This window comes from Opisthocomus hoazin, chromosome 16 (assembly GCF_030867145.1).
Source record: "Opisthocomus hoazin isolate bOpiHoa1 chromosome 16, bOpiHoa1.hap1, whole genome shotgun sequence".
NCBI lineage: Eukaryota > Metazoa > Chordata > Aves > Opisthocomiformes > Opisthocomidae > Opisthocomus > Opisthocomus hoazin.
The window spans coordinates 19,682,405-19,710,399 of NC_134429.1; the positions used below are offsets into that span (position 1 = coordinate 19,682,405).

The 27,995-nt window shown below is 42.5% G+C and overlaps 2 protein-coding genes across 2 annotated transcripts in view; both read right to left on the reverse strand.

Moving 5' to 3' along the window:
- Positions 1-14,325: 14,325 nt before the first annotated feature.
- On the reverse strand, positions 14,326-22,592 carry TMEM52 (transmembrane protein 52). The gene is made up of 4 exons (XM_075437417.1): positions 22,415-22,592; positions 21,625-21,669; positions 19,521-19,690; positions 14,326-18,840 (listed from the first exon to the last, which is right to left on the reverse strand). Exons 2-4 carry the CDS (start codon positions 21,654-21,656, stop codon positions 18,521-18,523), a joined length of 522 nt encoding a protein of 173 aa, XP_075293532.1. The 5' UTR covers positions 21,657-21,669; positions 22,415-22,592; the 3' UTR covers positions 14,326-18,520.
- A 4,123-nt stretch (positions 22,593-26,715) lies between these two features.
- Positions 26,716-27,995, reverse strand: part of CFAP74 (cilia and flagella associated protein 74) — a 52,430-nt gene continuing 51,150 nt past the window's right edge. The window contains exon 39 of the mRNA XM_075437664.1: positions 26,716-27,253. Coding sequence (XP_075293779.1) covers positions 27,140-27,253 — 114 coding nt within the window. The 3' untranslated portion in view covers positions 26,716-27,139. The remainder of the gene's footprint in view (positions 27,254-27,995) is intronic.

Consider the following 27,995-nt stretch of genomic DNA (forward strand, 5'->3'; position numbering starts at 1 on the left):
ATGTGAAATTATTTAGCCACTACCACCCAGCAGATTATGGGAAGAAGTGAGATGAAATGTTAGGGTTGCTTGAACCTGGCTCTAGTATTCCTGCCAGACCATGCCATAATCTTATGCTGTGATACAATCTTGCAGTGCCATACAAATATGTAATTTTGGAATCTACATGTATACTCGTTCAACAAAACAACTCAGCTTCTCTGTCGGGAGTAAGCTCTGCTCTGAATTTTTCTGTGTATCTGTCTTCCAACCTTGAAACATGTACGGGTGTCTCAAGGTTGGTCCAAACCTGTTTGTACACTTACTAACCACCTTCTCTTTTTTTCTTCTATTCATACAAGCCCATTTTGAGACTACCATAAGAACAGGTTTTTGGTGGTTTTTTTCCCAACAATCAGAATTGTATCAGAGCATTTTTTCATGTGTTAGGGATTGTACAAGGTCTTGCTCTGTTTTTTCCTTCATATTCAAGTCTATGTTACTCATTTACATTTTTTGTTGTACATTTAAACTTGGCAAGCCATAGCTTGGCTTTTAAAAATCCTTTGATGCTTCCAGCAAAGAGGCTGCCCTACCTGGGCCAAAAGATATTTTTTCAACATAATGAAATCCCTTAGTGGCATGGAACAAACATAGCTGGCTTTGTAGTGGCTTGAATCACAGCAAACATTGCTAGAAACAGAGGAGAGTATATAATGGAGCATGAAAATCTTTTTCAAAATCTCATATCCTGTACTAAGCATACGTTGTTCAGAGCAGAGGTGGAACTGAAGGAGTAAGTGTACAGATATTTAGAAGCAAGTAAATGGAAGTACGTTTTCCTGTGTGGACACTTATCCTGCAGCTGTAATAGCAACAAAGGGCATTGCTATAATAAACTTGGAGATCAGATTCTACAGGGTGTATACATACACATACATATAAATACACAGATGCGTGCACACAACCAACGGCACACCTATAGGTCTTCCTTTAAGCAAGTAATCTTTTAAGTAAGATTTCAGTTGCATGAATGTTGATTAAGCAGTTTGAGTAAAAGTTTAAAGCCTAATATTTCTCCATTTAAATGGATTTTCCTCAAGGGGATCATCATCTTATTGAGCAACTAACAGAAAAACAACTAGTACCCTGGAGATGCTGAGAATTTAGAATCCACACAGAGAATTCAGCCTAGCTACTAAACTTTCCATGACGTCAGACGCATCAGACTTATAGTGAGGTTTGCCTGCAAGAAACACCTCCAAATACAAGAAAGAATTTGCTTACCTTGCTATGTGACAGATTCCTATAGAACATTCTTCCATCCTTGACATAGCAATTTCAGAAAGCAGGCACAGGTGTTTGTCCTAGTGAAGCAGCTACCAAACATTGGAATTACTGATGAGAGCACTGTTCTTTCAAAGATCCTTACCTTATTTCATTGCTGCAGTTGCAGGAAAGCTTCAGTGCTGCTGCAGATTCCAGAAAACAAAAACTGCATTCGTAAAGCAAATATATTCGGAGTAGGGGAACTTGTACCACTATCACTAGAGCATCTGTGTTTAGTCAAACAAAACCTATTTGTGATACAGGAAAGGGATAAGGCATGCTTAGAACCTTCAGTAGTCATTAATTTAATTGCAACAGGTAATAAAATTACTAGAATCAATAGTGGTTACATCCTGTACTTCAAAAGTAAGCATTTGTTTGGGAAAGTGTACTGGAACTGAGCAAAATACAGTGATGAAAGGTAGTCTGAAAATGGGTAGACTTCCATCATCCGTATCAAGCAAAACTGGCAACTGAATTCAGCCCAAGTACTCTGTTCTTGCAGTGAAAGAGAGCTCAAAGAACAGAAAACACATGCTGATCTTATTTCAGAAGCAGCTCCAGAAAAATCTGTGTGAATATTATACAAGGGACATAGGGGTTATTCATAGACCACATGACAATATAGGCGGCTGTTTAAGTGGCCCTAGGAGCTTTAGGGACTGAAGATACAAAGTCATTAAATGACATGGCTGGACATGAAGTTGTGGGAGAAGCAATAACAATCAGCAGTCATCAGGTCCCATGGTGTGTGAGTCTAGTTATATGTACTGCCTGCTGTGCCGGTCGTGGACAGGAAAGCACTGCACGGAAAACCTAGAAGAGAACATTGGTTCTAATGATACATTAAATCACAATCTGAGCAGGCTAAATGATACAGTGATTCCGAGAAAGACCTGCATATTGCATTTCCTTACTCATCGGAGCAGAAGGAATTAGTATGAGATATTCATGATGATCAAGGGAGGAGCAGAAGGGAGGGAGTTTCTTTACAGAATTGAGTTGCAAATAACCAAGCTAACAGAATCAAAGCACGAGCATTCAGGACCCCTATCTACCTTGCTGTTCAGTTGCTGCCAAGAATGAAAGAACTTGGAGCAAAGGCCTACACTTCTTCTATCTCTAAAAATTCATGTCCTTTGAAAAAGAGGGTGGAATGAGCTCTAATTTACAAAAAGAGACTTTTCTTGTGACCTCTGGGATTCTGTTACAGTAAACATCCCAAATCTCAAACCACTTCTCAGCAAAGTTCCCAGTTCTGCAAAACTCTTTCTTGTGAGCACCTGTTAGAAAAAAAAAGTGCTTATAAAATTCAGGTTTCCAAGCAACAAAACAAAACATACATAAAGTGAAACCTCTCTCAAGCCACTACCCAAGGGAACTGACAGAGACAGTTGCCTAGTTAGCAGAGTCTCATTTTCAGAGGCCAAGCAATACTATTCCAAGAGTTCAGAGTAGATTTTAAGCTACACAAACACATGATATACAGGAGTTTTGCCCCCGTCTTCACAGCTAGAATTTCACCGTGCATGCTTGAATGCTTAAGCTGGTTATAAAAAAAAACACACCCACAAAAAAACCCCAGGAGTAAATACTGTCATGACCAGACACATGAGCATACACTCCAGCCTTACTCCCCATGAGCTGGGCAACTTCAATTACTCAGCAGTGGATAAAAAGGAACATGCATAGTTTCTTATAAATTTATTTAAAAATTTATAAAGCAGTAACATAACTTTATCATTTTCTTCCACGTTTTCCCTAATATTCACAAATTGGCTTGATACATGTGTTGAAATCCATAAAATGTACTTTTGGTTTCCAGGTGTTGGCCTGTATTAAGGAAATAACTCCCACTGACAATGCTGGAAATAAGACGTGGGCAGTAGTGGTTTTACCTACAACACAGACCTTTCCATATTGTGTATTTCAAATATTGTATCTTAGCATCTCCTTGGTGCTAACTATTGTTTATGAATGTTGTCATTTGCTTTACAGGAAATTAACTTCTTCTCATCTGTGCTTCCATTATCTTCATAACTCTTTGACTGCCTCCAGGGGTGTCAATACATAGTTCGCTATCTTAGTCGGTTGTCTCATTTAAAGAAAAATCAATTTACAGTTTATCTTACCTGCAGAACAGTCTTGATGATAGTTCCCCCATATAACACAAAACAAATGGGTTATGGCTGCTTCAAGAAGACAAGCTTGAAATTCCAGAGTGGGACTCTATAATATTTTGAGTTTTATTCTTGGCTTGGCTGTGGAGGCTGATTTTGAATTAATTATTTAGCTCCTTTGCTTTATATGTGCCAATGGGGAATGAACATAGTAACGCACAATGGTATTGCAAAACTTAATCCAGTAACGCTTTCAAAGTACTTCGAAATTCTTGGATTGGAAGAGATGAAGAAATTGTAACTTGCTGCTGCTACGGAAATCTGTTTCTCAGCTCTGGAAATAGGATTCAAAATTCATTGGCAGGGAACTGGGATGAGAAAAGTTACAATCCTTCTCCTATGTTATGCGAGATTTGCATGTGGAAATATCTGTGTGTGTTTGAGCCAGTAGGAAGTTTGCCTCTTGGGAAGAATTACTGTTTTAGTAAATAAACAGCAAGCAAAACTGAGCTTTTATACAATTACACGTAATGGAAAAAAAAAAATGCCCCTCTACATGTATATTTTTGTCTAGTTAAGCCAAAATATTTATTGAAGAAATAATTTTGATGGGAAATATTTTGATAAACCTTAAAACACAAACAGATTTGGACTAAGAAGTTCTAAAGGGTCAAGGAACACATTCAAAAAATAGATAGTCAAAGTAACATAAATGGCCCACTTTCCCCAATGGTAACAGGTCTCAATAAACAAACACAAAACTACGAGGAAAACTCATTAAAAAAAAAAATTCTCCACAACCCTTTAACTTTTCTTTAACTATAGAAAGTAGTTTCAGAACTGATAATAAATTCTATTCGTAGGTGATTACTGTGTGTTGAGTTTTGATGCTTGATTAAAGACGTTCTTACTTGAGAACTGTAACAGCTGGAAACCAGGTTTTATATTATACTATGAGCAACATGCTGACAAATTTCTTCCCTACCAAAGCTCAGCAACAGGGCTATAATATTGCCTCTGTGTGTTCAGGCTGAATTTTGCTGTTACATTACTGATGTGTATTATGCTAATCCAATAAAACATAAAGACCATTGTATCTTTTGTGACTTCTACCACACTAGTAGGGATTTGCATTGGTAATATAACAGCAGAACAATCTAGAGAGTTGTTGATGCATTCCATTTTGAGGTTATGGATCCTAGCCTGCAAGACAGTAAAATTCCCCACTAACTTCAGTGACTCCTGAAAGCTTTAGAACATCCTAGGAAAGATTCAGCATTATGAAAGACTGACATATCAATATGCTATTCAGCACTTAATTTAAAAAATTTAAAAAAAATACTGTGACAATTTGAAATAAGTGACCTTACTGCAGTATTTTGAACAGCTTAGACTACTGGATAGTACTTTAAAGAACAAGTTTGTTTCCTTTGGATTTAGTACTTCAAAAAAAGTAATAAAATGGTTTCAATTTCTCCATGTTCCTACCTTTTATTTAATTTTTAATTCCTATGGATTATGGGCTACTGTCATAATGTACCTACAGATAATTTAGCTTGCAAGAGATTTTTAAAAGAACACCTTAGAGGAAAAAAAAACCTTGAAAAACAATTCCTATCAGTAACACCCTATAGTATTAGAAATATAAGAAGTGAATGTACTTCTCACATTTTAAAGGCAAGTTTCTGTTTTGAATTTCATTTATTTTTATGATCAGATTAGATAATTTCCATTTTTGCATCTCCCTATCATTCTATATTGGGGTTTAGATCCTCATAACAAATGTATTACAAATACAGATGAATGACATTTTCAGTACTTTTAATAAAACCTCTTTCCACTGCCAAAATTAATGTTGGAGTTGAAGCTAAAAGCACTGTGTGGTTTACTAATACACACTAGTCAGCAGATGTGCATCTAGATACAGCATCACCCTTTGGGATTTGTTATTGATGGTACTGATATTTATTATTTATTAATCTCTATTGCTTTGAGCATCCGAGTGTGACAAATTCAATGATTTTTTTTTTTCTTATTATTTTTTCTTGTATGAATAAGTGGGTGGCATGGTATGGATTTTAAACACTCGCTGCGTCCCAAAGCAAGGGGTTGTATTTGTCAGTGAGGTGACTCCCCTTTTTATGCTTTCAGATTTGGACTTTCTGCCAGCCTTGTGGTAGGCTGCATGTTAGTAACACTTCTCGTAAGAAAGCTGTTGAATACAATTCAAGGGCAGTGTTGTGCTCTATCTGTATGGACTGCATTAGTTTATTTTCATTACTGCACTTGCTGAACCTGTGCTACAGCTAAAGCCAGATCTGTGTACTTCTGTCAGCATACGTAGGGCAGTCGGAGAAGTGAGGGGGTGGGAATCTTTCTGTTTCTTAAGAACAGAAAGATTCAATCCAGGGGGGCTAATAGTGCCATAGCTCTCTGCCTGTCCTCTTCCTGGTGTAACTACCCAGAACAGCCTGCATCCTGCATCACTCGAGGAGCAATTAGCTGTTCAGGCCTCTCTCCCCCTGTTCGTATTGCAGCTGCACCAATGTCTATTCTAGCTGTGCTGGTGAAAGGTACCGAGGCAGGTGCTGCCGCTATTTCTTTTCCCCAGTATAGCATGTTCTGTTCTGGAGATAGGTAGGTGATGGAATAAACTATGCTTGGTAAGGTTTAGTCATATACGCTCTGCAAATACAGCATGCTGGTTTTGTTATACCAAGAGAGCATTCTTGTAGGGAACATATACACAGTACATTGAAGCAGGAGTAGCATAGCCACACATCCCAGAGACGGCTCAAAGGGCAAATTCCAGAACAGAAAACAGCATAAGCTACATTAGTGTATTGCCATACTTCAGTTTAGCCCTGGTATATAGTGCTTCACTATCAGGGCTATATTGCTTCTATGATCCTAGCAAGAATCTTTGCACGTGTACATAGATACCACAAAGTAGTGCCAGTTTCTGCAGAGCTAGCTCAGAGGACTTTAACATTGTGTCACATCATCGTATACATCATGCACTTCCAGAGCTTAGCTATAACGTATCTTGCATTTTTTTCTACCTATTTCAGTTTGAGGCTCAAACTGGACTACTGGACTGACTGGCCCTCAGCCTGGAGAATAGCAAGTTGTTTTTAAGGGACACTAAAGCTTAGATAAAAGTCTAGGAAGTGAAATTAGCCTATTAAAATTAGTGATAGCTTCAGTGTTGACTTGATCCAGGCCTGGTTTTCCATCATTTTGCTTACTCTGCAATCTGACAGATTTACATTACAGCTAAATTCCCTACTGTCATCAATAAGAGTTTTGCCTAATTCACTATGGAAATAGGATTGAATGTCAATTAGAGTTATCGTTATCACCCATTTTGATCATATTTGCTTTAGGGACTAGGTGCAGCTTAGTGTGCAGCTACAAAACGCAGGCCCCTTCCAACCCTTACCATTCTGTGATTCTATGAAAATGAAACTCCATAGTTTATGATATTTGGGGGATTAAGCATTGTGATTAGGACCACTCTCTTCTGCGCTGCCTGTCTTTAACACTTCAGCTGAAGGTACTGGGTGTAAACACAAACTGCTCTACAGTCATAAGAGTTTTCACTTAGCTCAGGCAAGGCTTAAACCTATTCACTGCTATTCTGTGTAGAAGGAGGTGGAGGAAGGAAATCTGGAGAGGAAGCTGAGCTTCCTGTGCCAGAGATTTTATACTGGAGCCTTCCCTGAATTCAAGACAATGTAGCAACAGCTTAAGCTATGAATCACTAGAACGGCAGACATGCAGGAGTTGAAAAAAGACCCTTCTGCATCCACACCTGTGATTAGGGATTCATGTGTTTCTTACAAATTCAGAAAGAATAATCTGACTAATTTTTGCACCTAGCAGTTGTTTCTTCCATCCTCCACCCTACCTCCAGACTGATGAGAAACTCCCTCTTTTTTTAGTTTTGTTTCTCTGAATGTTGTTTCAGACTCTTATGAAGTAGCCAATTTGGGCATCTGGATTAATCATGGGTACATGGGTAAGTGACTGCACAAACAGATACAAAAGAACCAGGGCAAACAGCCTTCTTAAAGGACTGGGTCTAGCAGAGAAACAGGGGAGGTAAGAAGTGAGAAGGACTGTATGTGATACAAATATCAACTGATCAGACACATGTACACACTTGCAGATTTATGTTTTATAATTACAAATGGATGAAGAAGTCACCAAACTTATCCCACAGATGCTCAGATTCTCCTTATCCTGAATTTTTTCCTGTTGTTTAATTATAACGTATGTTACCTAGCATCTTGCACATCAATTAAAGCTTAGAGATTTTGGGGTATGATTTTTATATCTACAATAGTGGGATATGTTAGGATATAAAGATATAGGAATTGATCAGAAACTTTGATTTTTCTTTATTGTTATAGCATAGCATCAAGCAGTGGATTTACAGCATCACTTGCTACAATTCACATAAGAAGACAAGGGCAAATATTTTTTGTCAATAACTGATCATTTTGATGGAAACCTGTGGGAGCAAGGGCACGCTCTGATGAAATACAGTTTTCTTGTTGGTGACAATGAGATAAACTAGAGAAAGGAAAGGAAATTTCTCTTCCTTTTCTGGCCTGGAAGAGCACTATTTCTTATGTTCTTTTTCTAATCCAGGCAATTTCCTGTACTTCTAAAACACGATCTCCCACAGGAGGGGTATTTGTACAGCATCTTCCACCCAAAATCACCAGGCAAAGCAGCAGGAAGACTGCGTTTATTTTTCCCTCTTTCAAGTAGCTTATCCATTTCTGATTAAACAGTTCATGTAGATGCATCTCCTCCTCTGCTTTTTGTCTGATTTCATTCTGCCAGTTTTCTTGCTTTGGGACACAAATCAGCAGCGTATCAAGCTGACCGCTGTAATCACAAGCTTGTGTTGAGCTCTCACTGTACGAGATGATGCAATGTCAGTCTAAGTAGTGCAATAAAAAACATAGCAAAGCTAGCATCAGCAAAGCTTACAGCCTGCCAGCATGCTACGAGGACGTAAGCAGAGTGATAAGGTGTCTGGCTCACGTAGTATTTCCCATGGTCTGCTTTATGCAACTGTTTATTCTAGACCCATATTCCGTAGAAGTATACCAGATATCACCCAAATTCAGGTGAAATTCCTGAACAATTTAGACAAATAGAACAAAAGATGAAATTAAATATTTTGATGATTAAGGGATTGAAGCATCTGACATGAGGAGAGGACAAACAAGCTGGGGTTCTTTGGCCTCAAGAAGAGATGGTTCGAGAGGGATTGTATCGATGTGTGTTAATACCTGATAGAAAGGCATAAGGACAACAGATGCAGACTTTTCTCAATGGACACCAACTGACAGGGTGAGAAGCAGTGAGAACAACCTGAAATACAGGAAATTCCACTCATCATTCAAAAAACTGCTTTCACTCTAAGGGTTGTCAGACACTAGAAACGATCGCCCAGAGAAGCCATGGCATCTCCAGCCTTGGAGAGCTCAAAGCTAGAGTGGACAGGAGGGCCTATCCAAAGCCCCTTGTGAGCTGGAGGGTCGGACTAGATGATGTCCAAATGTCTCTTCCGACCTCTGCCATTCTGTAGCTATTTACCAACAGAAAAATTGAGGCAAAGACATTGAAAGCTGTATATGTATAGAGGCCCAGGATACCTGAGGTAGAGCTGGAGTCCATCACACTCCAGGATATTTCTTGATCGAAAGAGAGACCTTCCCATTATCACAGAATTCTTCTTGATTATTACAGTGAAAATAACAGAACACATGCTTTTTTTACTTCCCTTATGGCCCAAGTCAGTTGAATTTCAGTGTTTTACAGCAGGTGTGGGGATTTTATCAAGATGAAAAAGTCTACTCTATATGTGCAATTTTGAAGTAAGGAATAAATGTGTATAACAGTTTTTTCCTCCAAATAATCTGCCCACAACATTTAATTGACTTTCTACATGTTGCCTTCCAGCCCCGTGTCTGGAAAACCGAGCCACGCAGGCCACGCAGGCTCACCTCTGCCATCTTGTGGAAGAAGGCAGTCTAGCCGCAATAATAGAAGTAGACGGGCAAGTGCTGCAAATATTCGTGGTGTATTTAGCTAGCTAACCAGAAGGCCATAAAAATAACCACAATTACAGTGCCTTTAAAAAAAGCCGAAGTGATCTTACGTGCAGTGCTTCTTTCTACCTTCTTCACAGGACACTGGTGTCTAACAAGCACAACTGCTGTTTGACAAGAGATGCAGCCCCTTGGCAAGTGCTGTTCGGGGGTAAAAAGGACAGCATTTCTTGCCCTGTGGAGCTGAACAAAGCGTCTTGCCTAGTCTGATCTGATAAGTGTGGGAAGGGTGGAAAGCAGACTACAGAGACGTCTGAACTAGACCAAAAGATTACAGAACAAACGCTGAGTTTCAGCAGGAGAGAAATCAAAGTTATAAAAATTAAGTGCTTGGACAAACTGACAAAGAAGTAGCACTCTCTTTCAGGTTTATATCTCAAAGGGCATTTGATCCCCAACAGGTCAGCAATCTTGCAAGGTAAGCTGCTGTCACAAGACCCCTACCATCACCTCATCAGGCATTAATTTCTCTCCTCTCTGCTTCTTCCTCTAATTAGGAGTGTTGTACTGATGACTGGATTAGGCACCTGAAGTCCAGAGGCTCTTTTAAATCTCACACAGTTTTGCCTGAGTTTCTTCTCTAGATTTCCCCACTTACGGGGGGAGGGACCAGGGAGGGTTTTTTTCTCAGCTTCATGTCCCACACGAAGTTCCTCATGCTCTGACTGTGTGTCTGTACTTCATTATGACAGTGCAGCCCACGCTTAACGCATTCATCCTCAAAATTCCTTGCAAGATAAGGTAGTGTTACAGCCCCCATTTCACAGACCAGGAACAGCGCGCAGCAGAGACAAAGTGACTTCGCTGGGGTCATGCGGGAAGTCTGTGGCAGAACAAGCACCTGAGCTGGGTTTCCCAGGTCAAGACTTTGACCTCGGGAGTGTACTTCCTCACCCTTGGGAAGGAAGTGGCTTATGCCATGGACTGTTAGCATGGAAAGAGAAAAAAACACCACAGACGGAGCCCAACATCAGGCTCTTATTTTTTGTTTCTTTTTTGAGCTACTTGGGAAATCAGGGTAAAAAAAAGTGAGTAAAAATTAAGCACTTTAATCAGATACAGGCATTTCTAGATTTTTAACAGAAATTGATTTTCTCCTTTCTCCAAGTGCCCAACGTGACCTTTGTTATTCTAAAACATGTGAAATATACCTTTGAAAGTGTGCATTCTTTTCTACAGCCCCGTTTTCTCCCCAGTAAGATAAAAAGATCTCTGCTATTTTATATTCTAAAATTTGACTGACCAGAACAAAATATTTTCCCAGTGATGTGGTTTTACACCTAAGCTTTTTTTGTTCATTGGATTTAACCTTAGGATGTAATATTTCATAAAATATTTATTGTCTTCTCCATTTTTATAGAGCACAATTCCCCTGTGATACTTCGTTTTCATAGTCTGCTCTGAATAGGATTCAAAGGCTTCTCTCTCAGTTTGAATTTTAGTTGTGGGTAAAGCAAAGAACCTCTGCTATTTGCAGCAAAATTAGTAAGTGTCTCCCTAAGCAAAAATAGTTCCAACAGGTAAAGATGATTAGAATCGGAGCCAGGAGACAGCCAAGAGCAAGAATCCAGAAAGTGATTTTGAGAGAGCTATTTTATTCCATAAGTGAGCAGGTTTTGCACAGGTATCTAAGTGTCCCACTCATCAGTACTGGCAACAGCAGTGACTCTTCTCCCTTAAAAACTGCATCTGATGAAGTTGAAATGCAATAAGAAAAAAACAAAACAAGTCTTTTTCTGAGCTGTTTGGGGGCAGCAAGGCAGACAAAGGCAACTGCAAGGCAGAAAAAGAAATGTTTTTTCTCCAACTCTTACAGTATGCTGACCCTATTGATGTTTCACTCTGGATGCTGCAGGTTTACCACTTAATACTTTCCAAAGCTTGTAACGCATCGATTATAAAAGCCATTATAGATGTACCACTTTACTTGTATAGTTAACGAGCTTGCCTATAAAGGGATTTGCAACCTGAATTTCCTGACAGAGCCAAGGTATCATTTGCTCTGGGCTATAAAGCCTATGAATTATTGAGGCAATTTACTTCCAAGTCTGCATTGTCTTTCTGAGCACAAGAGCTCACGATGAGTGCATGTGTGTGTGAGAGGAGAGAGACAGGACCGCAAGCTGCTGACAGCAATGTAAGCACCAGCTTCTCTAGCAGTACATCACCCCATCATAGGCTCTTTCACATAGCCAGCAAATAACAGAAAATAACTGGAAAAACAATCATTTTGGACAAATGAGAGAAGAAAAATTGCATGCTGAACAGTGCCATATGAGCACCAAATTCAAATCACAATTGAAAATGCACTTTGGGTAATTACAGAGAGGGGCTTTTCCCTCAGAGATGTCACAAAGCTTGTGTGGATATAATCAGACTTGAGTGGATCTAGTGACAGCGAAAAACACTAGGCTGACAAATCAGAATTCTTAGTTCCTCCATCCAGCTGAGCACACAGCCTGCTGCGGGACCAAGCCTCCCACCTGATGTGCTTTTTAAACCTGGTTTCTGATGGAAGCAAGGCTTTGTAAACACACTGTCAAATCTGTGTCCTGTCTCCCCTCCTTCCACTCTCCACACCCAGCTAATAATTTCTGAATCCACTGACCAGTTTCAAGCAAGGTGATAAACAACTGGAGGTTTCAAAGACATGAAGCTTCTACATGTTTCATTCAAACAGAAGCTGGGTAGGGAAGAGGGATCTTTTAATACCCCCATGGCAAGAAAGACGCCAGCACGAGCTCACCCTTATTAGGCACTGGAGAATGCACACAAGATCTTATGCGTGTCCTAACTATAAGGAAAGCTTCTACTGAGGTTACATATTCTGAAGTGTTAGGGAACTTTGTCATAAGCTTTAGAAATCTAGAAAACCAGGCTCCGTTACTCAAGGAATTCAAAGGGTTTGAGGAGGGGTTTGTTTGTGGGTTTCAGGGTTTTTTCCCCCCTCCCCAACTGTCAGTATTTGAATATGGAGAAGATCCCTCTATGACCACATTCCCACTATGGTAGGCACTGTGGGAGAATTTCCTGCACCAGAGAATATGTGTCAAACAGCAGACTGACAGGGTGGGAAAAGAAACAGAGACACAGAGAGGAAATGACTCGGTGGAGGTCACCTAACAGACTTCTGCGCAGAACACATCTCAACAGCACGTGCACAGGCAGCTGCGAGCAGATTTCCGTAGCCAGGGAGTAGAAGCCTACAGCATTAGAAAGGGGAATCGTTTCAATAGAAATGTTGACAAGAGTTCACACTTTTCAGTGCTTTCCTACAATAGGTGAGAGCAACCTGATAAAACCAACAGTAAAACACGAGCACTTGCATCAACGTGCTGTCAGTGTAGCTCTAGGTAAGACGCACGCTGCATTTCATAGTCACGAAGCTAGCTGTGGGCGTCAGCAACCTGTCTAGATTATGGCTTCCAGTACTGCCAGGACCCTCGGAACTGATTTAGTGTAAGCAATCCTGAGAAGAGTTTGTGGATTTCTTCAGCATGGGCCAGACTAATCTTTGGTATGTTATTGCAATAGGCCTTTTCTTACCCCTGCAAGTGGTAAAAGTATTTTACCAGCTGAGTACCAGGGGAGAATCAGAATCATCAATGGATTATTTCTTTTTACTCCAAAGGTTAAAGGAAAGGAAACATCCATCACATGTTTTCTCTTAATCCTCTTTTCTGAAATCCCTAACAAGTGTATCTATAACACTTATCTTTTATAATACTTAGCTTTTAAAATATGTGGTTTAGGAAGATGCATCCTTTGGACACGTTAGACACAGACTATGGCTGTGAGCTCCTGTCTCAAGCAGATAGTCAGGAGCAAGTCTTCCAAAAATAGGGCTCTTAGTTGCAAGCTCTTGAAGCCATAAAAGATGCTCTAAAAACCCTGCCCTTAGATGACTAACCACCTAGGCCTCTTCTACAATACAGAAGAGAGAGTTCATTTTCCATTTGGGGCCAGCGCTTAGCAGTAGATCTGAGCAGTCTTCAGAGATGCCAGGAACATGGCAAGCATATTGCCTTTCTTTGTTGTGCCACACTGTAACACCTGCAGCTTCTTTATGTGCCTGTAATATTACATCTTTTACACAGACGGCAATAGACTTGTATGAAAAATGTGTTGTGCTACATATCTGTCAAAGATAAATGATTTCAGAGTAACCCCGAGCAGATCCAAAAATGAGTGAATATCTGTTTGGTTAATTGTCTAATTTAAAGTTATTTAGACATGCTTAAATGAAGACTACCTTATTAGAAAGTAATTGATTTTTTTTAATCTGTCCATTTAAATTCACTTCTGTGTTCTGGAAAACTTTCTTAAAAACCTGTTCTATTATAAAAGCATTTTTGAGGGGGAAAAATGAATAGATTAATTACGAGCAGAAACATGCTGATCCTGGATCTTCCAGAGAGGCTTTGCTGTATTACCACCAGGACTAGCAGATTTCTCATGAAGGGCTTCTGGTTGAGACATTCACAGTTTAGATGACCATAGCACTAATAAACATTATCAGTTATAGTGCCTTGTTTTGAAACTTCAGAGTACTTTAAAAACTGGCTGTAAGAAATAGATCCATAGAGATCACCTCATTTCTCACTGATGTACACCCACCTCTGGATGCCATTTGATGGCTCTTTGAGAGCCTACGGCAGCACTGCACAAGATTTCTGACCAGCAGTTGAGGTGTTTTATATTTGTTTGGCAATACAAGAGGGAAGGTATATGTGGCTAAGAGGAATAAAACAATGTAAACCAGACTCTTTTTCTGCAACAGAATCTCATTTTATTTCCTCTGACTTCAATAGAGCAGAATCCAAAGCTAAAGGTAAACTAACTATTTACATTCCAAATACTTTCACTGACAAAACCAGAAACCCAGTCATCATACCCACTAAGAACAAATTAAGTTTAAGAATAGTTCTATCCCTGCTTTCCCCTTTACACGTTCAGTAGAATAAACATAAGGGAACACTGTGTCTATCCAGGTTGAGAGCATTTAAATGTATCCCACTTGCTGTTTGAGCCTCATTAAGAGCACCAACAACAAAACAAAGATTTCTAGGCTTATAAAGTCAGATCCCACACTGAGAGGTTAACAGAGCTTTTCAGAACACAAAGCAAAAGTCAAAAGCGAAACTTTTATGGAAAACAGCAATAGAAATGAAGACAGAGCATTAATCTCCATTCCACATTCTTGGATTTGGTTAGTGAGTTCTAAAACCTGAGTCAAAACAAAGAAGTTCATTTTAACTTACCACACAGTAGGGTTAGGAACTCATAGTATCCTCTTCCTAGTCACGTCACAAAAATGCACATTGAGTAGAAGCTAGCTACTAAGCCTATTTTCACAGACATTAACAACAAGAAAGTCTGTCTTTCTCTGACTTGCCCAACAAAACAGAAGAGGCCCAGGTGACCAATAGACACTCTTTTCCATTTTACTTCCTGCTATTTCACGCTATGTAAGGCACATGGGAGCAACACTTTCAAGGTGTTGCTTGTGTAGACCAGGATTGAGGAGACCACCCTTTTAATTCCTTTATCTGATATTAGTTCGTTAAGGGGTCATTTTCTCTCCCTGTGTTCCCTCATGCAACAGTGATTCTAATTGATGAACTGGATTTCTACACAAGTATAAACTGCTCCCAAGATGGGAAGAGAGCTCTTTGTTTGCTGCAAGAATTTAAAAGCAATTTGTAAATCCTCTAGTAATGATCTTTCTGTTTGGAGGGGGTATAAATTCTGCAGTGCTACTGAGCTGAAGAAACCTGCTAAGTGGAGATGTTAATAATGAACAGTTGTGGGGGTAATTGGCCTCCTCAAAGGCAGAGGGCCAGGGCCAGCTTTGATTTTCAGCTTTCTGTGAGGAGTCAGATGATTTCAATAAATGGCTGAGACATCATTATTGAAACCATTGTGAAGAGCAGACTGAGCTGCTTTTGATGTGCAAAGAACATTCTGTGCTCCTGCAGGCTGATTAGGTCAGTAGTTTATGTTAACAAATAGTTTATGTTTGAATTAATGAACCACGATATAAGGCAAGAACCTGGGCAAAACACAAGACTTTTCCTTAGGTGTTACAAAGAAAACATCAGATTACGCCCTTCTTCCTAGGAAGCCAGGGGAAAAAACTCAGTGCTTTATTCACTATGCTGTGTCAAATGACACTTGCTTCCTACATACACACGGAAACTCAGTTCCTGCAGCCATACTCCCTCTTTGCCTACTCTGTATTTTCGTAAAGAAGAGACAAATCCAGTTGTTTTCTTTTAGTCTGGATAATGACTTGTGGAGGTACACAATGAAGCGACAGTTACTACAGGGTAATAACAACTAGGCTAGCTTGGCAACAGAGGTGCTCCCGAGTGAGACAGGCTTTTCTATTAATCCAGGTGGTAACGGAGTCAGATCTGATTTGTAGGCACTCCATGACATTTAGGGCTTTGGTTGGGGTCTTGCAGTTAGAACTATCATCCCCCATAACCAAATGGAAACAGATCTTGCCCTTTGGCAGATGCTCTGCCAGGTGCTGCGCACAACTCACAAGACAGAAGCATTGTGCAAGCAAAAGCATGAAAGGAAGGGAAGTCAAACTGCTGTGATTATTCCCCCATTCTCCTCAAGCAAGCTCAGTCCTTGCAGTGCAGAGTAATCTCCGAAGATCTGAGCAAAACCGAGCTTCAGAAGCACCCTCGCCTCCGCAACACTGCGAGCCCGTCCCTCAGAAAGCTGTTCCCAGTGGTGACACAATGCAGCACACTGGAAAGTGAAGGACTGCCCTCTTGTGTCAGTCACTGCTTTTTCATTTGCCTGGTTTTATATTCCTGTTTCTGTTAGTGAGCGAGCACTCAGCCATTTGCCTGAAGCAGATATTTCTTCTTTGGAAAGGCACAGGGTTTGTTTCTGAGTAATATCCTGATGGAAACATTCAATAAATAAAATACATCTGCTGCGTTTGTGTCTTGGAGATGCTCAGAACTGGGTATATATTGCTCCTCCACCTAGAGACATCCAAATAGCTACACTAGGTTATGGCTAGTCTCATCTTGACACAGAAAAAGAATGCAGAGGACAGAATAAAACAAAAGTATAATTAAGGACAGAGAAGAGACAGGAGAGAGGCAGATTTATTAAACCAATCTTTCCCTGCAAGCCTCATAGTAAGCTATATGCAAGTTAAATATAGAACCAACACTTCTCCAGGGAGCTGGACTCATGAACAGCTCACACATCATAAATGTGTAGCAGAGATTCTAGGCTCAGTCCAGTTGGCTGGCAGAAAGATCTTCATTTTTAAATCATTGGTGCTCATTTCCAGGGCAGTTCGTGCAATGAGGGTTGTCAGAGAATAGTCTTCTAAAAGCTTTGCCAGATTTTGCACCCACCACTTCTACCGTTTATTGACAGACACCAAAATGTTTGCAGAAGGTAGCCCCTTTTTACAGCTACCAAAGCAACTTTAGCAAAAAGGAAGAGCGTCACTCATATTCTTGTTAGTAGAAGGTCAGTCAACATGAACGCTGACCCAGCACTCCACACTTGATGTTACCTTTGTTAACAGCACCTAGTGCTCACGCTTTCATTCCTGCTCTTATCCCTTAGACAAGCCCATAGCAATGAACAATCCTGTAGATTGCTCATGTTCTTAAAGCAGCCAAATTAGCACCTTGCGAAAGTGGATTCAAAGAAAATCACTACTCAGGAGCGGACAAAATTCATCCTATTTGGAATATGGGAGGGGCAAGCAAGGGAAGGAGCTGTCATTTAAAACAAGGTCTCTCAGCCTGTATTTTTGTTTGGGCTGAGACCGCTGTAATCAACTGCAAGCTCGCAGTTTTAAAATGGCGTCTAGCAATTGTTCTTGCTATCAGTACTTCATGAAGAACCATCCCTAAAGAGTAATTTCTTTGGCCTATTGACCAGCCTATACTCTGGTATTTTGTATTGGTAACGGATTCTAGATGGCACAGCTCGAGCATGCTTTGTTTCATCCTGCACATTACTGAGTTCGTCTATGCACTAAGCTGGTGAAAGCTGCCAGGAATCTTTGATTTCTTCTTTTCTGTACTGACGGAGACCCTGACACCTGAGCAGGTAACAAAGTATAAAGGCATCTTTGAAATACTTGATGAATATTCGAAACACATTAGTAAAACTTAACCATGTGTGCAAGTGTCTCTTTGAGACTAATTTGTACTTTAACTGGCAAAAATAAGTAGTAAAAGGATCCCACCCACAAGCCAGCTCATCTTGAAAATAGAAGTTTAAAGATTTAAGAAACCTCAAAAACAATCCCTCATGACCAACCAAAAAAAAAAAAAAAAAAAAAAAAAAATCTTTTCTTATCTGTCTCATTCCTTGACTCTAGTTGTGAAACATAACATAATGCATTTCCCTCCACACACTTTCCTCTTCTTGTTTGCCATCTTCCTTCAGTGCAAGGAACATGTGCCATTATGTAGCAATTTGCTCTCCAGCAATCCGCTGGACAGTAAACGTTCTCAAAAGAAGAGAAACTACAGAGGCAACTCTGTGTGACTCGCTGGGGTTCCCCTTTCAATCCCAGTTTGGGAAGCTTCTGTTCTGGAACAACAACTTCGTATTTGTACTGTTCTGACTCTTCATGTGTGTTCCCAAGACGGCAAAATTCCCCTGACCTTTTTATTGCCATATGCTGGGTGCAAGGAATTCTTTTTTTAAATCAGAAGATGAACAAGTATTCATGTCCCACTTTTACAGGCATTTTTAGACTGCTGCCCTTTTACTCCATTTCAGATGCTTGAAGAAGCTTTACCAGGAGATTACAGCAGTCACAGAAAACATTTCTTCTAACCAACAGATCACTACAAGAGCATGATAGAAAACATCTTTCCGTCATAACCTGTCTACAAAACCAAACTCTTCACGTCTTCTTCAACTCTTACAGTCCTTCCTTTACTCCTCATCCGAAATGAGTCAGAGCTGCGGCTGTTCTCGTGTTGCATCTTCTGAATGTTCTGAACTGGCTTGTGTGGCTGGGTCTTTGTTGGTTGTATCGGGTGAATCCTGGGTGGGACTCAGCCCACCTGATGTCACCTGTCCAGGGATGTCACTGAGTTTCTGGCTTGTCCGCGCCACTTCAGTGTGCTGTTTACCCATTTGGACAGCTTCATCATAAGAAGGTGGCAACTCCATGGCATAGAGACTGTAAGCTGGAGGGGACACAGCGTTCTTATCCATATCCACAAATATTGAATGAATAGGGGCACTCAGAGGGTACTGCAACGAGCTATATGCTGTGAAGAAAATGAATTAAAACCAAATTAAATACTTGCGTGGAACGTTGATATATGAAGGGCTAATTCTACTTTTCTCCAAGAAATTATGGACCCGTTTTTGTGGTGTCAGAACATACATGCTATATACTAAAAGCTATCAGTATAGTGTTACCCATGATAGAATCTATACATTCTCCAAAAGAAAGCAGTCAGAAGAGAAAATGTCTCTGCATATCACCATCCAGTAATTACTGTGAAATACCTGACATAGTACATGTGTGCTGTAGCAGAGGCAGCCTCAGGTGGCTTTGTACACAAATAGCTGTGAACAGTTCCTCGCATTAGAGAGAACTTTGGCTAGAACAGCTGGACAGTGAGGTGGACAGTGAGGTGGGCAGAAAAGTTAAAAAAACGAGGGAATGGTGATACGAACAGATATGGGAGATGACACGTAAGAGGTTAACCCGCCACAGACTTTATTTTACCCTCTGCGGCGTTAAATCCTACTTGTCTTCTGCACTCACTTGCAGTGTTGCCCTGATAACCCTCCTTCATCTCTCCCACCCACCCTGTGGGGCTGAAAGTTGTTCTGGAGCACATCAGAAAGTGCCCGTTACTGCCAGGGCTAGAGAGAGAATTCTAGGCAGACGTTCAACAGCAAAGCACTGATGAGCAGTGGGCTCCCAGGGGATACTTACAGGTCACCGTGCTGTGGGCAGTGCTGTCACTGTCAATACCAATAGCTGTCAAGTCACAAGGGTGCCTGGGGAAGGCCTCCACCGGAGGCCTCTTCTTCCGGCAGCAGAATTTGATGCAGCTTGCTGTGATCCCACAGAGCAGGAGCAGGAACACAGTCAGCAAGATTAACCTTAGAGAAGGAGGGAGAATACCATCATTTCATTGCTTATGTTTTACTTCTTCCAGAGCTGAATATAATTTCACTCTAAATGGGTGAAGACAGGCCAAACCTCCTAGGTTCATGAGCTGAAGTAGTCATCGCTACAATGCCTTCTGGCTCACAGATGCCATGTTAATTATCTTGTGTTGTTTTTTCAGCCTTTATGTAGTGAAAATGGCTCCACTTTCAACAGTGGGTATGGACTTGGAGGGAAATACAAGTACAAACTTTCACAAGTCTAGGATCTATATTCATAAAGAAGCACAGAAATTATATGTTGCAGTATGTCTTGAAGATGCAGTTCTATCTCTAGCTATTGTTTAATGAAGTTTATTGCTTAACAATTCATAGTGTACCTAGGTCGACACGCTAGTGTTTCAGGTTCTCCTCTCCGCTGAAACTCTACCTTTCCGCCCCCCATTTTCTGAAATGAATCCACTCTTCTCAGGAGCTAGGTGAGCAGTAAGACAGGTCATGAGAAGACAAGGTAATGAGAAATGCTTGAACGTCCTATAAAGAAGTAGGTCCAAGGACAAAGCTGGACTACATTCATAGTGGCTTGACAGGAATTACTGTCTGACAGGTCTTGCTCCCATATTTCTCATTAGAATTATATTCCACCCTAAATATATACAGAAACGGCCTCATTAACATTCAATTCTTTTTTCCAAACCAAAGGTAGTACTTGCCGACAACAATCACAATTCCAAAATAAGCATTTCTTCCACAACTGTTTCGTTTAACTTTAGCAAGAGTATACTCCTGTTAGTATGAGAATCAGATACGCACACAGACTACACTCACTATAAAAGCTGAATTTAGGAGCCTCAATTGGAAGGCTTGAATTGAACAAGTTGAATTTGAGAGCATCCACAAATTTCATGCATTTGCTTGCAAATTATTGTTTTAGAAAAATGCTTTCAGGCAACCCGAAACTCAGCGCGAGAAGAACCTGCTGGAACTTTGCAGTGAAACATTCCTGCTGTGCGAGGAGCATCACCTCGTTGCTGGTGAACGGGTATTTCCCGACACTCCAAGAGCTGCACGCTCGTGCGTCCTGTGAAATCGGGGTGCCTTGCTACGCTGGTGCCCCCCGGGGCAGGCAGAAACCACCTAGGTAAGGGCATCCCGGCAGTATAAATCCTAGCGCTAGCTCAGTAGCTTTCATGATTTCAACACTGCCTAATTACAGAAGTCTTCTTAAAATATTTTATGTAACTGTGTCTTTTTAAACCGTTCTATGGATCAAGAAAGCAAAGAACATTGACTGAAATTAGTCCAGACCGAATGACAGCTAAAACTAACCAACTCACTCTGCGTGCTACCATCGAAGTCCAGATACTGGCGCATGCAAACTATAAATACAGTGTCAGGACACCTATAATGCATGTGTCAGGCAAGAGACAAACCCGCTTGTGGCAAGAGCTTGCTCTTCAACTTGGCACTGTTCTCCCCCTTTCCGTCATCCAAACAGCCAGTAAACAGGTTTGTCATCAGCTCGAGTTCAGAATGAAAACGCAGCACCATAAGCTCACCCTCCCGTCCCGTAAAAGGGAGAGCGCTGAGGACTGCGCGTTCGGCAAGGCGGGGCTGAGCCCCAGCAAGTCCGTGCCCTGCTCAGCAGTCGTCTATTTAGGAAGAACTGCCAAGCCCCACAGCCAAACTGCAGGGCGCTCGGAAAGGAAAGATGACATAGCCCTGGACGAATGCTGCACCCTGCCCGACACCGTATCTGCCCTGCGGCCTCAGCTGAAACGCATTCCCCTCGGCGCCTTCATCAAACTGAGGAGAAACCCTCTCCTCCAGCCTGTCTCCGAGCAACGCGTTTCCATTACCTTACCGCAGCTACTGTCCGTAATAACTTTCACATTACTCTGGGTTAGTAAGAGTAATAATAAACTTACCAGACATACCACAGACTTGTCCAATCAGGCATGTTCTGAGGGCATCTGCGAAGGAAGGGAGATGATTCACCGACTTAAATATCGACAGTCAAACAGCGAATGTGTGACAGGGAATAAGTTTCACACGGTTTCTGAGGTGAAAAAGGGAAAGCAAGCAATACGAGTACGGAGCAAAAACTCTTCAGATTTAGCTGTCCTTCACAGTTGTAAGTTACTCTGGCTGAGTAAGCCCATGCAAATAACCCCACTGCAAAAGCTGGCCTCTGATCAATAGCTGGTTTTACAAAGTGCTGCTTTACTGTTGCTTGGCAGAGGGAACTACACCTGCTGGGTTCTTGAAAAACAGATCCAAGAGTTCTTTAAAGCTAACCGGGATGAGAATGCCAGCTTGAGACAGCTGCCTGCTTCCCCCGGTCACTTTGAAGTTACTTTTTCATAGCTCCAGTATCGCCAGAAATGTTTTTTTCCGATCTGCCAACAGTATAAAAAAAGGAGAACAGTTTCTATGACACGGCAGGAGCGCGGCCGCCACAGCAGCACCGCGCGGCGAAGGGCACGCAGCGACCGCCGGTAACCGAGCACCAACAGAGCAGGACTCGCGGCGGCAGGGGAGGACCTGCGAGCTGACGGCCCTTCAGAGTCCTTCCGCTCCCCTCAGCCTCCAGAGCAAGGCCAGCCCAGTCGAACCCGTAAGCTGGCGAGGACCCGAGAGGGAAACACGGCAGCAGCGAGCGGCGGGGCCGGCAGTGTCAGCCGCCCGGGCGGGAGCGGGAAGGTTCCGGTTACTCACGGGCGGCAGCTCTCGCCGTTGCTCTCGCAGCGCGGAGCGGTGCCCGGAAACGGCCGGCGGAGAAGCGCCCGCGGGGCTCCTCAGGGCCAGCGGCGGGAGCGCCCGGGCCCCGCCATAAATACCGGCGGCCGGGCCGCACTGCCCCCGCCGCCCGGGCAGCAGAGCCCGCTGCGAGGGGCGCGGCCCGCGGCGGGGCGGGGCCAGCGCTGCACCCTCCCCTCTCCCCCGGCGGCCGCCGCGGCCCGAGGGGACGGGGAGCGCGGCGGGAGCGGGAGGCGCCGGGTGGAAGCCAGGGCTGGGAACAGCGAGCGTTCCCCCTGCCGACAGAGCCTGGCGCGAAGGCGCGGAGCAGGAGCGAGCGAGGGGACCGCTCCCTGGAGAGGAGCTGGCTCCGGAGCGCAGTGACTGTGTCCAGCACTGCAGAGGCAGAAACGCAGCTGAAATCTCCGCACGCTGCTCCGTGGCCATCGTGCGCACCATCATCCTAAACTGCTACTGTGGATACCCTTCGGTAGGAACTTCCTGGAGCAATGCTTCATTGCCGTGATCATACTGATCATTACAGCAATTTGGCTCATCGCCACATGGCAGCTTTCCTGCAGCTGTCTTCAGGGTGAAGCCTAGCTCTTTTAACAGGCTCGTACATCGCCCATGGTGTTAAAGAGCTCCTCAAAGCCCTGCAGCAGTTAGGACATGCTGCGAGTTACAGAAGTCTTCCTGACACCAGGGAAGAACAAAACATGTGCCAAAGGCCAACCTTATCCGCCAAAGGCCAACTGTACCCACCATACGAAGGAGCAAGGATTATTTCTGCTTCCAAGCACACCTTTGAAGCACTGATGTAGCAGAGCTCAGTTACACTGCAGAAAAAGATGTTAGTCAGGGGAAGAAGTGATCAGAATCAGGGCGATCATGACCCACGACTGGACAAGCAACCAAAAGAAAGACACCTAGAGCTGCCAAGCAGTGGAGCTAATTAATAGATTATAAAGATTTCAACAGGAAAAGAAAGAAGATGATCAACTGAAAGAATGGCCTGTTGAGGTTCCTGGTATCCTGAGAGATGTCTATGTGGGTATATGTATAAAAGCTCCTCCGGTAATGAGAACAGGACAAAATACAATGATTTTTATTTTCTAAAATACATTTTAATGCAACAGGAGGAGAATCTATTTGGACTTGCGTTGACAGAGGTCTTCTACAACAAGCATGGATAAGCTCCAATACACGGGGCAATCGCGGCCTTGGGAGCAGCAACGCACAGTACCGGGCACGACAGGCCATTCTCCAGCTGACAGTCACTACGTTTGCTCCACAAGGCTCAAAACCAGTGTGTCAAGGCTCAGTGATGGCACGTGGCACACTGACTAAAGGACTTTCCTACAGGCCTGCTCAGGGTCATGGGACCATCACTCATTTAAGAAAAGCTGCATTCATATGTGTGAAGCAATCTCTGAAGTCGCTGGAGAAGCAGAATGTGTATTAATAAGATGCGTATGACACTACTAGTTATCCTCTCACTTCCTTTCTGTTTTGGAAATGAGCTAGATATAGCTTGTAATGATTATAAAGATCACACAGGGATGTGAATTGCTCTCTTATGAAACTAGAGCTGCATCAGAGCCAAGAAGATGATGTTTGCATTTGGATCCAAATCTGGAAGCACAAGAGTTTGGGTCCAGTGATCCAAGAGTCATCACAGTTGCAAAACTCAGCCTGAAAGCATAGCGCTCAGAATGGCAGTTAGAGGAGTAGAGAACTTAAGCTTCTAGGAAACTAAGATCTATTTCTGAAGTTAGCTTTTTTCTGTATTCTCCTCAGAATAAGGCCTCCCTCCCTACTGGAGCCCTATAATATGGAAACAGAAACATCAGACTAGACAGTTAGAATCCCCTGGCAATCACAATACCAGATGTGCTGTGGTTGTTGACAACCTGCTTTGGAAGCACAGTATGGAACGGGGTTTTTTGCTTCTTCAAAAGACCAATTTGCATGAAGGCTAGAGCTGCCGTGGTGAGCTCCTCCTGGTAGCTGTGAACTTGGCGTGAAGCCATGCAAGTAGAACGCAATAGCTCTCTCAGCTACGTCCTGGAGGAATTACCTACAAACCCACTATGTCTAGTTCAGCTTGGTGTGTCTCAGGTAGCAGGGGAATTGCTTCCAGCAGTCCGTCACCTCAGTCAATTTTCTGTTTCCTGTATTGGAGAAAGATCAAGGAGCTATTTTCATATACATTGTACATAAGAATTGTTTAGGTAGAAGCATCTACCTAGAATTCCTAAATTTTCAGGAGCCTGACAGTGTGTGTCTCAGATCATTACTTCATGCAGGAGCTGGGCACATTGAACTACGTATGCCAGGAGAACAAAACCCATGCAAGCAGAAAGGAAAACCCAGTCCCACAAGGATCAGCCAAGAAGTCAAATCTGATTACTTTTGAGGCCCAAGATAAAATAACAGGCTTTTCTCTCATCAAAGAGAATTAAAAACCTTCATATTTCCCTAAATGCTTCACAGAGTGTCAGCTGGTGTGTTGCAAGCATAGTTTTCTTTATTTTCAGTACTCCAGAAATAGCAACCTATTCTCATTATCATGGTTCAACACTCCCCCTGGAAAGAATGAATACACACTTCGCTTTAAGCACGGAAACTTTGACCATTGAAACCCAAAACCTTACGCTCGCTTCAATTCTGTGAAATTATTCATATGAGTTTTCAACATCAAGTCCAAAGAACACAGTTAACAATGGGTCACACCCTTTGCTTACCTTAAGCTTACTCAGTACAGGCAATGACTTGAGCTGGTCAGTGGCCGCTGCTCTTCATAACCAGGTTAACCTTCTGAAGGCGCTCAGGCAATGCTGTGTGCTTGACCCTCCAACTTCTACACCTGAGTGGGCCCTCCCAGAGCTCTCCAAAGTTATTACGAGTCTTTCAGACTCCGTGTCCCAGCAAATGCTGTTGGTTGGACGAGCCTGTCCTCAGGTAGACACCTTCTTTCTGCTTACTAGGCCTTTTTCTTACTCTTACAAGCAACCTCCGCATTTTTTCAACATCGTCACATTTTTTAAATGTATTGTTTAACTTTTTTTACTTTTTTTCAATCCTTTGAATATTTTCACAGTACCTGACCTACATTATATGGTTATGAGTGTTTGGAGATTAATTTATTCTCAGCCATTACTTTTCAGTTTCCAAGAGTGAAATCCAAAGGCTCCTCAACACAATGGACATCCCCAAATCAACTGCCTGAAACAAACCTTCCGCTCCGACATGCTCTGCCCTTCCTTGCTTTCCGAAAACCTCCCTGTCATTAGGTAACTGTCCACTGTGCAGTACTATTTCACAGCAGTTTCATTTTACCTAGCAGTATATAATCTCCCTTTTTGTGCTGGAAGGACGGCAAGAGAACCAGCACACAAACGTCATTGTCCAGCGCTCGGTGCCTCCCTCACGCAGGCAGAGCTGTCTCTGGCTGGCACCACCACCCCCTCCCAGCTCCTCTTCCCCCGCGGTGGCGGGTCACGGCTTTGGCAGCTGTAGGGCCTCAGACTGAGGAGTTCAGTAGCTTCGCAGCCACTTGATCTGTTATTAAATGAGAACAGATCTGAATGGATCAAACTAACTGTCTGTGGAAAAACAAGGAGCCCCTCTTCATCAGCCACACAAGCTTCCTCTACAAAAGGGGGAAAGCAGTTGAAGTACTTCTTGTGACAATTGCTTTACTGCTTCCCGCAGTCCAGCTAGCCCGATACATTTCACCTCACGGATATTTACAGAGTCTGTTTCTATTTTCTTCCTGTATAATCTGAATAAGCAACTTTAACAGTTACATAGGGCCAAATGGCAATATGCCTTTGGAGTGGTGGTGAGGGAATTTTGCCACAGACTTACTGTGATTCAAGAAAGAGCGTGATATAAGATTGAAAAGATCATTTATGTCTCTACATGTCTGCTAACTTCCTGGTCCCTTCATTCTCCATAGTGTAGTGCCTCTGTATTTTTCCCTGAACTAGCTACTGCTTCCTGACAGAAGTCATACCTGCAGGGCACTCCAGCTTCCCCAGTAACAGGCAGAAATCTACTCTTAGTCAGAACTCAGAGGAAAGCAAACACAGAAACACCAAGTTCCTGGACAGCCAGGATCTGGGACCAGTGTCTGACCATATCCAGCGATTCAATGAACAGCGTGGTCACCATTTCCTGCTTGACCATGCGTCATCAGGAAGATTTCGCAGGGTATTGTAAAAATGACTGTCCAAACCATTTGGAGGAGACTTGAATAAGAAGCTTTATTCTGGTCTTAAGAGGGGAAAAAACTAAGGATTTTCCAAATACATTAAAATGCATCTGAAACTGGAAAAAGATACGCTGTTTGAAATTCACCCAGGTAGACGTCAAAAAGCGACTCCTCCTGAGGGACTGCCCACCTTTGGAAGACACCGATTAATGGCAGATGTATCTACGTGGGCCCCTCATTCAGTCTTTCTTCCATCACAAGATTATTGTCACAGAGTCAACTGGAAAATGAAACTAGTGGAACCAGAGTTTACACAGAATTTTGTGGGGAAAAAAGCAGAAATATTACACGTCACCTCTCTTCCCGCTTCTCTGCTCCCCTCGTACCTTTGCAACAATCTCAAAATCTTCCCCTGTTTCAGCCGAGATCCAGTGACTCCCCAGTAACAGGAGCCTGTATCTTCCTTTCCGTTTAGCTTGGGTCTCTCACATAGTGGGAGAGTGTGCAGACACAACTTTTGCCATAAAGAGAATACGGTAAGATTCCTTGATGTCACCTTTCAAGGTCAGGAGGGCTGTCACAAGCAGAGGGTCATCAGCCTACAAAAAAATCCACACATAAAACTAACCTTTTTTTTTTGTACATAGAACAGATTAGTCGATCAGGTTCTAAACGATGTATTTTACATCTCAGTTGTAAGCTGTACCAGTTACAGCTATAGATTATCTCCCTTCCCACTGCGTTGGCTCCTTTACATTCTCACGCAATGCTCATACTGCAGTAAGTGAAGTAGCAATGACTAAGCATTCGATCTCCAGAGTGCTACGGATACCGTCACCACACGACAACCATGACAACTGGGCACAGCAGCAACAGAGTGCGCTGCAGTGAGGGTTGGGAAAGCGATGGATCCTGTTGGCTATCAGTCAGCGTTAAATCTTGTGTAACAACCAGTGGTTACCAAGAGGCACGATGCCAGCCTCATACATCATGCCAGGAAATCTACTGCCTTCTTTCTGCACGTGATAGCAGCAATCTTTTAATTTTGGAACAAGCTACCCATTCTGCCATCCCACACACAGCTCACAACAAAAAGCAAGGGAGTAAATTCTTGCAGTTTCCATGAATGCCTGAGACTATGAATCAGGAAGAGCAGTCACAGCCCTGTAAAGACATTTGGCCCTCATACCCAGACTCTGCAACACAAAAAGACAGAAGTAGCCAGGGAAATAGGGTTCATGAAGCAGTTCATAAAGCGGAAACTCAAAAAAGGCCCCACTGACTTCCAGGGATGTACCAAAGGCAAGGCAGCCCCCAGCCCAAAGCAATGTGAACACCGTA

What these genes read in the sequence shown, in the direction of transcription:
- TMEM52 (XM_075437417.1), bottom strand. Translation starts at nt 21,656, where the DNA reads ATGCCTGATTGGACAAGTCTGTGGTATGTCTG. An exon ending in ACAAGTCTGTGGTATGTCTG is followed by an intron (nt 19,691 to 21,624) that starts GTAAGTTTATTA and finishes TCCTTCTCTAAG; the next exon opens with GTTAATCTTGCTGACTGTGT. An exon ending in TGCCCACAGCACGGTGACCT is followed by an intron (nt 18,841 to 19,520) that starts GTAAGTATCCCC and finishes TTTTCTTCACAG; the next exon opens with CATATAGCTCGTTGCAGTAC.